This window comes from Danio rerio, chromosome 8, assembly GCF_049306965.1.
Source record: "Danio rerio strain Tuebingen ecotype United States chromosome 8, GRCz12tu, whole genome shotgun sequence".
Lineage (NCBI taxonomy): Eukaryota > Metazoa > Chordata > Actinopteri > Cypriniformes > Danionidae > Danio > Danio rerio.
The window spans coordinates 38,360,582-38,372,663 of NC_133183.1; the positions used below are offsets into that span (position 1 = coordinate 38,360,582).

Sequence of the window (12,082 nt, forward strand, 5' to 3'; positions counted from 1 at the left end):
GTCTTCTATACTCTCATTCTCCTCATCATGGGTCTGTTTGAAGGAGTGAATATATGAAACATGCCTCAATAAAGATGCACCCTCTCCTCTTTTTCTCTTGTGATTGCCAAATCCACTTGTTCACTCATTTTGATCTACGGCAAATACTACACTACAGTCCGCTCAATTCAGTGCAGGTTATTTCAAAACTTAAAAGCACTTCACCAATTAAAGCATGCTGTTTAGTTAAAAAAAGTAAAGAAGGAAAGGAAAAAATCTGCATGCTTTTTATACATGGTGACATTTTCTGACAATTTAAATACAATGATAATAATAATATATGATAGGGGTGTAACGATTTATCGTTGTACGATTTATTGCGATGCAAAAATGTCTCGATATGCATCGTGGCGTTATGACGATATGATTACGATATGACGTCCGTTTTCTCTTATTAGTTGAGCTGTTTGCACGTGAGCTACGTTCCACCTGCTGTCGCACGTGAGTTCAGATTGCAGCAGCAGTAATGTTAGCAAACCAAGATGAGTGGAGTTGAAATAGAGGATGGCCCATCCTCTCAAAATCAGACGTCTGGCAACATTTCGGTTGTACAGTAATTGCTTTAGACTCGTCCGCTTTTTGACACGCATACTGGGTCACACATCCTAAGTTTTAAAGTCTTCACAGTGATTTACATACTTTGCACAGCGACAGGGATACCTCCTAATGGTGTTGAAAGAGTCACATACTGTATTTATAAGGTACAATTCACCCTAAAATATCATTCTGTCTTCATATGATGTATTGGCGGCCGCAAAATCACACATGACATGAGCTGACCGTGAGCTGTTACTACAAAGGGCGGACTATGATAGACGCGTGCGTATGGCAAGCCGTTTTAACATTTAAACCTTTGATCTGACTATCCATAAATATATTTAGAGATATCTTTAATTATATTTTGACTAGTCATAATTATAATTCGACTAGTCAAAATATAATTAGAGATATCTCTAAATGAATTTAATTAAATATGAATTACATATATTTATGGATAGTCAGAACAAAGGTTTAAATGCTAAAACGGCTTGCCATACGCGCGCGTCTGCTTCAGTGAACAGAACCTGCAGGTTGTGACTAATAAAGTAGTAAACAACATTCAGTTTGTGGAACAGAGTGATCTTTCAGGAGCAGCGTGGGAAGTTTGAACAGCACTTAGCAGTGTAAATGAAACCGAAAACGTACACATTATTTAAACAATCATATCGATTTTAGAGTTATGATTACGACGAGCTAACCCTTTAAAGCTAAATTTGAGTACAGAGGTACACAAAAATGCACGTCAACATGATACACTTGATAGCCTCTCAGACAGATACACATAAGTTCAGGATTATCTTATAGAACTGCTGATTACCTGGAAATGTAGATTTTTTTTTGCACACACAAAAAACGCAAGTGACCAAGCAAAGCCTTAAGCTCTCACTGTTAAATTCAATTGAATAGAAAGCTTATTTTTTTGCACCTTCACTTAAATTGTTCCTTAATTTTGTCTCTGTCATTTCAATAATATTTTTTAAGAAGTTTTTAAATTGTTTTATTTTCCAGAGACAGGCCTGTTTAATATATTTTCTAAAAGAAGGTTCAGTTTAACAAGTTGAAACAAAAGAAATACATAAAAAATAGTTTACTTGGTAAAATTTGCATTTCAGTTAAATTTTCAATTTTTATTCCAAATATCGTGATACATATCGAATCGTGAACACTATATCGTGATACACATCGTATCGTGAGCTGAGTGTATCGTTACACCCCTAATATATGATATTGACTATTTGCTAAGAGGAAATGCCTAGTTTCTAAAAAAAATGTTTTTAAAGAGAGGGAGGCAACCTTTATTAAGACATGTGCAACCTATTAAATGCTCTTCAACAGAGCCATGAGGTAGGAGAATATGGGTGAAGTAGCGCTAGTTGTGGCAAATGATAATCGACAGGCTAACCAGGGTTTGGGAAAGGGCGACTAATAGTGGTGTAACGGATCCAAAATCTGCAGTTCGGATCACTCTACGTTTTTTGAGTTATGGATCGGACCATTTTTTGGATCAGCAAAAAAGGGAGGAGACAATTTGCTTTCCATTTATACAAAAATGTTACTGCATAAAACATTGCTTTTAACAAACAGAAAATAGAACCTGTAATTTTAATAAAAAATAAAAATCAGGAAATAACCAGCTAAAAAAAAGTATTCAATATGAAATATGATCTTTGCTACTGTTGCTGATAATGCAAAATGTATAGAAATCTTGCACAACATATATTTATCTTCAATTAATGATTCAACAATTCACACATAAAACTTCATGTTTCATTATACTGTAGGTGTATTATATTTGAAAACCTATTCAATTACATAGTTTTGATGTTTGTTTGTCGCCATCTGTTGGTTACACAATGTAGTTGCTTTCACCAGCATCTTGTTTCATTAAACAGTGATTTTATTCTTACCATAATGAATGCATTAATGCAGGCTAAACAAACAGTGACAAAAAAACACCTTAATAGCCAAAAGCATTTATGTAGGTCCCACAACGTCATCATTATATTTTACAGGGAAGCCAAAATGCTTTCATTCATGCAATTTGAATGACACGGGAGGCGATCTCTCTGCGATTGTTATAAATGTTGGATTAACCTACAAGTTCAAAAAAAGTTATTAATCTACGGGTCACGCGCATTCCGAACCGTGGGTTGTGATCCGTATCGATCACGGATCAACAGTGATCCGTTACACCCCTAGTGACTAACGTCACAAATAAATAAATACAAATGAATTCTATTAAGATGTTGCTAACATTTGAAAATAACTTTATTATATATTTAAAATACCTATTTAGAGAAATAAGATAAACATCATCAAAACACACGAGGCACTTGTGACTTTATTTAACATTTGCATTATTTTAAATTTTTTTTAAATGTTTCCTAAAAATAAATGTATTTCCCATCTGATATCCAATGGGGAGAAAAAAAATAAGAATAAGTTCAGCAGACGGTATATTAGAACTCGAGTTGATGATCAATCGCGTCAAAACATGTTGCTGTGCATTACAAGCTACACCACTGGCGCTATTTAGTTATGTTGTCTCTGTCGGTCAGACATCACTTGTCTGACAAAATTTGTGTAAATGGCTTATTCCATCAATGTGTGTTATTAACCATTGGTTAATCAGGCCCTGGATAGTGTACAATCTTTAATAGTTTTAACTTTTCACTAATATGGAAATCATTAATATTAGCATTTTTTAGACTCTTAAATTAAACATTAACATTTTAAAGTGTGGTTTTCAATTAGGACATTTCTTTTCATTATTATTATTATTTAAATGTTATTTGTTGACATTTATAATGTCTTGTCATCAAATCATCATTCATGACTTAATTTTTTTGTGTTAAATTAAACTCCTTTTTGCATCTTAACACTATGCTTATAATGAAACAATAACTGGGGACTACCTGCAGTAAGAAAAAACATGTACAAAACTTTGGTACCTTTGATGTTACTGATGTACCTCCACGTAAGCATGTCTTTATCCTTCCCCAACCTCACATGATGAGCAGCATCTTTCAAAGGATTTAATCCTCTGCTTTGACTCTTACCACCATTCATTCACTGTTAAAATATTATATAAGGTTAAACTTCACAGTTTATAATATCAATACAATACCACATATGCAAAGCAGTATTAATATATGTGACGTAGTGTAAAATTCTCTAAAGAAGACCAAAACAGAAAATAGTAATATAGTTATCAAATTTCATAATACAGTTATCACATTTCAAACCATTTAACAAAATATAAGTTAGTAGTGCACTATTTTGACAATTTGATCAAATAAAGTTATTTAACTTGGGTAAGTTAACCTCTTTTCATAATAAAAGTTCATTTATTCAAATGTACAGTTTAACTGAACACAAGTTTATCACAAAAAAACATTAGAAAAAATAAAACCACACATTTACATTACTAAATTCAAACATTTTGTTCAATCATGCTTAATAATTCAAGTTTAGTAAATTGTTTCTACGTCATATTTATGTTTAATATACCTTGTTACCATGTTATTTATACCATATTCGAATGGTCATTGCTTCTCACATAAAAGTATGTGTAGAAAAAAAATCACAGTTACATAGTGCATCTATCATAACGTTACATCTCATGGAATCAGACGGCGAATTGTTTACCGCGGAGGAGTGAGCTCTGCCCGGTTCTGGGTGAAATCGACACCGGCGCTTCCGAGCCAGATACAGGCCGAGCGCGTGCTATTATTAGCAAATACACATTTTGAAGAACTACGTCTGATGCTGCCATTACAAACACCTATTTCTAACGTTAGTTACGTATTTATCTGGTGTCTATCTGGTGTGTTACTATGAGTTACTATCTGGTGTCATGGCTTTGCAATAAAAACAAGTTTAGTTATAATGGAGGTCATTGGGGGCAAAAACAGCCACTTGAACAATATGAACAATACATAAGGGTTAAAAGTCTAATAGACGGCTTGGTTAAAACCAGGCTAAATCTAGGCTGTCAGTGAGTGTGCACCCCTAACCCCGCCTCTCACAGTGACCTCACTAGCTCCGCTGAGTGCTTTGTGTCTCAGATTGCATGCAAGTCTGCAGCCAGATACTGCTGGAAGCTAGTCATCAAATACACAGGAACGAATGACTACACGTGTCAATCTGTCTATTAAACTATCTAATCTGTCTAGTCAGTCTTATATTATCTTTTATATGCAAAAATATTCATTCATAAAAACATATGTATATATGAACACTGGGTCAAATAGGGTCCGTGCATTTTAAATCTAATAACAAAAATAACCCAATGTTGGTTTTGTCTATATTTAAATGAACGTGTGTAAACGCACGCTTTGATCAAACCTTTTATTCCCCTTGATGATATTGTGCTTTTTTTTCCCCTCAATGCCCTCCAAAGTTTCAATGTTTGGCCGTGTCTGCCATATCTGTTTTGTTTAAAAAAAAAAAGGAAAAAAAAGGAATGCATCGGTTCCTGCATGTAGAATTCAGAAATCTCATGGCATTGAAAGAAAACTGGCAGCAGTTGAGTGCCGAGGTCAAAGGTCAGATGAGCAGGCATCACACCTGATAAACACCTGGGGCAACTGTACAGTAAAAAAAAAAAAAACAACAAGATTAAGAAATATTGCTTTAATTTGAGAGAGACAAAAAAAACTCTTCCGTGTTAAAATTTGATGTTCCTCCAGCGTTCTTACGTCAGTCTTTAATGTCAGGTGATCCTTCAAATGTCAGTGTAAATTGTTGAGTGTACCATTAGTGCTCAGTCGTGTTTTTCATAGTTACCAGTGCCGATGGAGTTTTTTTTTTTAGAGCGTCATATTCTGCTGGAAAAGTTTCATTTTAATGGTAATATGCCATGAGCGGAGGTGTATGAGTAACTTCACAAGTTGACCATAGTCTAGAGCGATGACATGCTCATCTACTCCCAGAACCTGGCAGAACGAAATGTTGCAGCTCGTCCGGTCTTCAATGATGAGCCCAAAAGAGGCCACTTCACAGAGCCGGCCCAAGGCTTAAGAGAACTGAGAGGCAGGACAAGATGGCGGGCTGGACTTGGTTAACTTTAGATTTTACACAAATCTCATTGTTTTGTTTTTCACCTAAAATAGTAATTAAAACATCCAAGATGTGTTTTGCCTCATCAAAATGTGGAATTTGATCAGCAAACTACTCATTCTAAGACAACTATGCCTTGGGCTAAATGACTTGGCTTCAAGTACGATGCCACACGATTCAGAAATGAAGGTACAGACTGCACAAACAGATAAACGACATGATGCATCTCATTTCACCACAACTAAAGGCAGCGACAAAAAAAAAGTCAAGCTCTCACGATGATGACATTTCTCATGCAACCCTTTAGCAAGCCTACATAGTATTTATGCCTAAAAGTCACTGCATGGGTAAATAAGAAACAAGCAACACACACACACACACATATATATATATATATATATATATATATATATATATATATATATATATCCATGGGCCACTGTAAAGTAATATGGTTCTGTCATAACGTTTTGAATGAAAATCTGCATTTGGATAAGACACCTTTAGTATAGTTTTGATTTTAAGGCATAATAAAGATCAAATGCAAGTACGAGTGGATTTACATTGAAAATTTCAAACGCATCAAGAAAACCATGCGCTAAGGAAATTTCAAACCATTTGGAACGCACAGAGACGAGCTTTTGTGCAAAAATGAACTTAAAGGTGCCTTTAAAAAAGTGTCAAAGTACTTTTGAAAACAAAAAAGCAAACCCCCAATAGGTGGCAGCAAGAGGCCGCTTTATTTGAGTAAAGCATTGAACGATTCATTCAGCCAAAGAAGCCAATAGGATGAACGGACAGTTGAATCAATCCCTGAATCATCGACTCACCCGAGTCTTCTTGGCGAAGGCCTGAATCGTTCGTGCAGGGAAACGTCGCTGTGTATTATTCAGAGATGGCCAACTGTTCTGCTGTTTATTTTATTATACTTATCGCAATGATTTTACTACTACTATCAATAAAATTAATATTAATAATGATAATATTGCCGGAAGTTGTACAGCGCATGCGTCACGTGTTCATCATCAGCATCCATGACAACCGTCCTGTGGGTGTTGTTTGAATCTCGCTGTGTCGATTGGCATCTGATCTCTGCGTCCTCCGTGACAATTTTTCCAGATTATCGATATTATTGATCGTTGGATACGTCGATTGATCGCCTGCTGTTCCCATCACTCAGGTTTGACCCTTTTTATTACGCTGTGCTTTGTGTTTGTGTTCAGTATGTCTTGTGTTCACTACAGGTTCCAGAGTCGACTCACCTACGACTCGCTCCAGTTTGAAGGCCTCAACATCAGCGCGGGGGAGCTGAAGCGGCAGATCATGAGGAGCAAGAGGCTGAAGTTCTGCCAGCTGAAGATCAGCAACGCCCAGACTGATGAAGGTGAGTTGAGGAAAAGACACTTCAACTGTTCTACGCTAACATTAGATGCGTTACATCAGACACTTCTGGAAGCTGTAAGGTGGTGCTGATGCTGACATGTAGGGATGTTTTGGCTGTTTTAAAAGGCTAATGGCTCTCAAAGTATACCGTGCTCCATAATTATGTGCTGATTCTGATTTTATTTTGCTGTCAGAATACACAGATGATGCTCTCATCCCTAAAAACACGTCGGTCATCATCAGACGGATCCCTGCGGCGGGACTGAAGTCCTCAAACAGAAGATTTGTTGGGTAAGTGCTGTGAAATGAGCACACGCGTCCTCTGTTAGATGTTATATGAAGACTCCTGGTCTGTCCCTGGTGTTTTAGTCACACAAGCTCCTTTGTTTTGCAGACATCAAGCTGGACGCTGGCGTGAACCTTCACCTAGAGCTGATCCTTCACTCCTCTCACTGGAGCAGTTGTTGAAGGTATTGAACAAATGAATAGCACAATAGCAAAACGCAATGTAAAGCACACAATATACGCACACGCACTCAGCTTCTTAGGGAGATTTGAGATTGTTTGAAGGGTTGAGGGTGAAAAAGATTCAAATGTGCAAATGCCTGTGAAACAGACTGAGAATCTGGCTGAGGCAAAGGCGTCAGAGGAGGACAAGCTGAAAGCGGTGATGTACCAGTCCAGCCTGTGCTACTACTCCAGCAGGTGAGCGTTCAGACACTGACAGGTTTGCTTTGTGAGAGATGTCTGAGCTGATTCTCATGGTTCTGATGTTCACTAGTGAGGCCATGAGGCTGCTTGGGATCCCGGGACACCACATTAGGCACTGCCCCACTAATGTGGTAACTGGGTTTTCCAAGCTCACGGTTGCTGTGAACTTGAGCTCTTGTCCTCATCAGTCAGATTGTTTGCTCAGAGTTTGACTGTCACTCCTCAATTCACAGGGCAGCCGCTCCGCGCCGCACAAGCGCATCCGGAAGAGCACAGGGATTCCCCGCAGCTTCCTGTTGGAGGTGGACGACCCAGACCGAAAGGGAGTCATGATAGACGGCAGCGGCCGATACGTCATTCCCATCATAGACGCGTGAGTAAACTGTACTTGGCATAGCCGCATGTTCTAGTGTTTGTCCAAATCTCACATGATGTCTGCTTGTGTGTGTTTGCGCTCGATCTGTTCAGTGAGGCCTATGCTGCTGAGAAGAGAAAGAGGCCGTCCTTCTCCTGCCAGACCGAGCCTTTGCCCTCCTCGTCCTCAGCAGGTGCGGCATCTTCGGTCCGGGACGCCGGAGGGAAACGGTCCCGCTCCCCATCTTCACCAGAGACGCGCGGCGACCAGAAGAGACCACGTCGCTGAGAGACCTTCATTCAAGAGACCTGGAGCCGACGTGTAAATATTGTACATAGTTTATTAATAAAAGATAATAAAGATTATAGCCGCATGAACTGTGTGGACTGGTTAACCTTCACTCCAGCAGTGCAACACACACACACACACACACACACACACACACGAATGAATTCATAAACACAATATCATGAAGTTTTGCTTTAATTTAGGAAAAGAGAAACTCTTCTGGGCTAAAATCTGATGGGTTTTTTTCAGCGTTCTTACTTCAGTCTTTAATGTCAAGTGATCCTTCAAATGTCAGTGTAAAGTGTTGAGTACACTATTAGTGCTCAGTCGTGTTTTTCTTTTTTTTTTTTTTTTATAACTTTTTATTTGTAGTAGCAATAAACACAGTAAAATGATACCACTTAAGAGAAAACATTTTCCACTGCTTAACATTTTTCTTTTTCACAAACTCTAAAGTACCAAAACAAAAACAAATAAAAAAATATATAAAAATAAATAAAGGTTTCATCAAATACAATATATGAAAATAACAGTAAAATGGTAACATAAATAATATCAATACTAAATTTCCATAGGTCAGAGAGGGTCAAATCTTTATTTATTCATTCAACTTTAGGTTATTATCAACTGTGAATTACTAATTTAAAAAGATGATAAAGAGGGGGCGTGCAATGGGTCGTAAATTGAAAAATGTTTGTTATGTGGATGGGAATTAGATAGTAATAGTTTTATATTTCTATGAAGATTGGATGGAGCAATCTAACGTAATCAGTCCACTTGGACCAGATGTTTCTAAATGTATTAATTAATCTCTAGCCATTCTTGGGTTGTTGGGGATTCAGGAAGTAACCAGTGTCTTGTAATTGCTTTTTTGGCTGCGAGTATTAAAATATCAAGTAAGTATTTATCAGATTTACATATTTGGATATCAGAGCTTCCAAAATAGATAACTATAAATTGAAAGGGTAGTGTAATATTAAGTATGTTTTCTATTACTCCATGTACTTCTACCCAAAAATGCTTTATTACTGGACATTCCCAAAAAATGTGCCAGTGATTAGGTTCCTGAGACCCGCATAGTCTCCAGCACTTAGTGTTCTTTCCTGTGGTGTATGCTCTTTGTTTTGGCGTGATGAAAAATCTCATTAGACATTTCCATCCAAATTCTCTCCACATATGTGAATTAGTACATTTTGATGTAAATCTACATATGTCTAACCATTCTTCCACCGTAATAATGGCATTACTTTCCTTTTCCCATTTTTCTTTAACATATTCTGTTGAATGGGGTTTAATCGATCTAAATCCTTTATAAAGTTTTGAAATTATACCTTTACTCCCACTGCCTTTGTAGGCATCTATAAAAATTTTCAGTATTGAGTCATCCAGATCTGTTTTAATTTTAATATTATTTTCAAAGTGGTTACGTAATTGAAGGTATCTATAAAAATCAGATTTATCCAGGTTATATTCTTTCTTCAGACTTTCAAAATCTTTCAAAAGGCCTTTCTCTGTGAGTGAGTAGAATGTTAATATTCCTTTAGAAATCCAGGATTTAAATCTATAGTCCATTTGATTTGGTTTGAATTCAGTGTCATAAGCACACCATTGAATTATTTGTAGTTTATCATTCAGTTTGTATTCTTCTTTTATAATGTTCCAAATTTTTAATTGGGCTTTAATCCATAAATTTTGCGTTTTTTCTATGTATCCCCCCAGGTTTTTATGTGCCAATATCGCTTGTAATGGAGGATCATTCATTAGTGTAATTTCAATGTCTTTCCATTTTGCTTGATATGTTGGGTTACATAGGTTAACCAGATATTTAGTCTGGGCTGCATAAAAGTAATCCTTAAAGTAGGGTAAAGCCATTCCTCCTTGTTCCTTTGGAAGTTCTACTGTTTTTAATTTAATCCTTGGTTTTTTCCCCTGCCAAATGAATCTAGAAATGGTCTTGTTCAATTCTGACCAATGTGTTTGGGGTATTTCTGTTGGGAGAGCTTGGAAAAAATAGAGGTATCGAGGAAGGACATTCACTCTTATTGCGTCAATTCTCTGGCTAAAGCTCAAGAAAGAAACGGCATTCCATCTGTGTATATCATTTTTAATATTTATTAGTAGAGGATCATAATTTACTTTTGCCAATGTTGAAATCTCTTTTGTTAAATGAATTCCTAAGTATTTTAGTGATTTCTGATCCCATTTCATATTCAATTTGTCTTTTATAGTTACTGGGGGTGTATATTTAAAAGATAGGGTCTGTGTTTTTTGTATATTTAATTTATAACCTGCATAGGAACCAAATTTCTCCAGTAAAGTCATTAGTTCAGGAAGTGAGGTTGTGGGTGTGCTTAAATAAATCAAAATATCATCTGCATACAATGCCAGCTTGTGAATATCTCCATTTATGTTTATACCTTTAATATTTTTAGTTTGTCTTATCCATTGTGCCAAAGGTTCTATATATAGAGCAAATAACAATGGTGAGATTGGGCATCCTTGTCTTGTCCCACGTTGTAATGTTATGGTGTCTGTGAGGTATCCATTTATTTTTATCCGGGCTATTGGTTTATTGTAAATTGTACGAATGCCTTTTATAAAGTTTTCATGTATGCCAAATCTTTCAAGAGCTTTATATAAAACAGACCAATTTACAGAGTCAAAAGCCTTCTCCGCGTCAAGACTGATTAAAAGAGCCTCCATTTTGTTCTGATATATATGATTTAGTATATGTAAGGATCTTCTAATATTATCATAAGTTTGTCTTTGCGAGATAAAACCTGTCTGATCTTTATGTATTAGCTGCGGAAGAATCTTTTCCAGTCTTTTGGCGAGAATGCCTGTGTATAATTTATAATCAACATTTAAGATCGAGATTGGCCTATATGAACCGCATTCTAATTTATCTTTCCCCTCCTTTGGTAAAACAGAGATTACTGCTTCATTCCATGATGGGGGCATCTTACCCTCTTTTATAGTGATATTGCACGCTTGGAGTAGGCTTGGAGTTAAGTTTGATCGAAAAGTTTTATACCATTCTGATGAAAACCCGTCGGGGCCAGGTGACTTATTTGATTTAAGATTAGAAATAGCGTTGACTAATTCAGTTTCAGTTATTTCAGCAGTTAATATTTTATTTTGTTCTTCTGTTACAACTGGTAGGTTGATAGAATCGAGAAATTGTTCTATTTGTTGGGCGTTCTTTAAATGTGGCTGAGTATACAAGAGCTCGTAATAGTTTTCAAAAGTCTTTTGTATTTCATGTTGTTTGTGTAGTGTATTTTTAGAATTCAAATCCCTTATTTTGTATATTGATCTCTCAATTTGTTGTTTTTGCATCCTTCTTGCTAACAATTTAGTGCCCTTTGGACCAGATTCATAGTATTTTTGTTTTGTAAAATTAATCTTTCTTTCAATTTCTTGTGCATATATTCAATTTATCTCGTTTCTGATTTTCTTTATTTTAGTCATTAAATCAGATTTTTTTTCCTTCTTATGTTGTAATTCCAGATCTTTTAGTTCTTCATTAAGGTTTGTTAATTTTAATCGTTTTTGTTTCTTTTCTTGAGCACATAGTGATATGATTCTACCTCTAATGACTGCTTTTAATGTATCCCATAATATGGCTGGGTTAACTTCTCCATTATCATTCTCTGTAAAAAATAACTTTATATCTTCCTTAATTTGAGTTTGAAATTGTTGATT

The 12,082-nt window shown here is 36.2% G+C and overlaps 1 protein-coding gene and 1 long non-coding RNA gene across 4 annotated transcripts in view; one reads left to right on the plus strand and one right to left on the minus strand.

The window, feature by feature from the left end:
• LOC141375772 (uncharacterized) overlaps nt 1-12,082 on the minus strand; it is a 52,120-nt gene that overhangs the window by 29,648 nt on the left and 10,390 nt on the right. Inside the window, exons 1-2 of one of the 2 annotated variants that reach the window (XR_012384557.1) lie at nt 6,471-6,639; nt 3,531-3,651 (exon numbers count right to left, since the gene is read on the minus strand). This is a non-coding gene — a long non-coding RNA (uncharacterized lncRNA). Of the gene's footprint in view, nt 1-3,530; nt 3,652-6,470; nt 6,640-12,082 lie in introns of those variants that run through there. The other variant, XR_012384556.1, reaches the window with a different exon arrangement.
• LOC141375727 (E3 ubiquitin-protein ligase RBBP6-like) lies at nt 6,202-8,464 on the plus strand. 2 transcript variants are annotated; one of them, XM_073910648.1, is made up of 7 exons: nt 6,665-7,024; nt 7,218-7,314; nt 7,418-7,493; nt 7,640-7,728; nt 7,805-7,865; nt 7,968-8,107; nt 8,203-8,463. In XM_073910648.1, the coding sequence occupies exons 1-7, from the start codon at nt 6,865-6,867 to the stop codon at nt 8,375-8,377; spliced, it is 798 nt and encodes a 265-aa protein (XP_073766749.1). In that variant the 5' UTR covers nt 6,665-6,864; the 3' UTR covers nt 8,378-8,463. The 2 variants fall into 2 exon arrangements, with proteins under 2 accessions (XP_073766750.1, XP_073766749.1); XM_073910649.1 differs by lacking the exon at nt 7,805-7,865 and having other exon boundaries at nt 6,202-7,024; nt 8,203-8,464.

Bases quoted from the DNA above. Each gene is read 5' to 3' on its own strand.
- LOC141375727 (XM_073910648.1), top strand. From the start codon at position 6,865: ATGTCTTGTGTTCACTACAGGTTCCAGAGTCGACTCACCTACGACTCG. The intron at 7,729-7,804 runs GTGAGCGTTCAG...GATGTTCACTAG, and splicing joins CTGTGCTACTACTCCAGCAG to TGAGGCCATGAGGCTGCTTG. The intron at 7,866-7,967 runs GTAACTGGGTTT...CTCAATTCACAG, and splicing joins GGCACTGCCCCACTAATGTG to GGCAGCCGCTCCGCGCCGCA.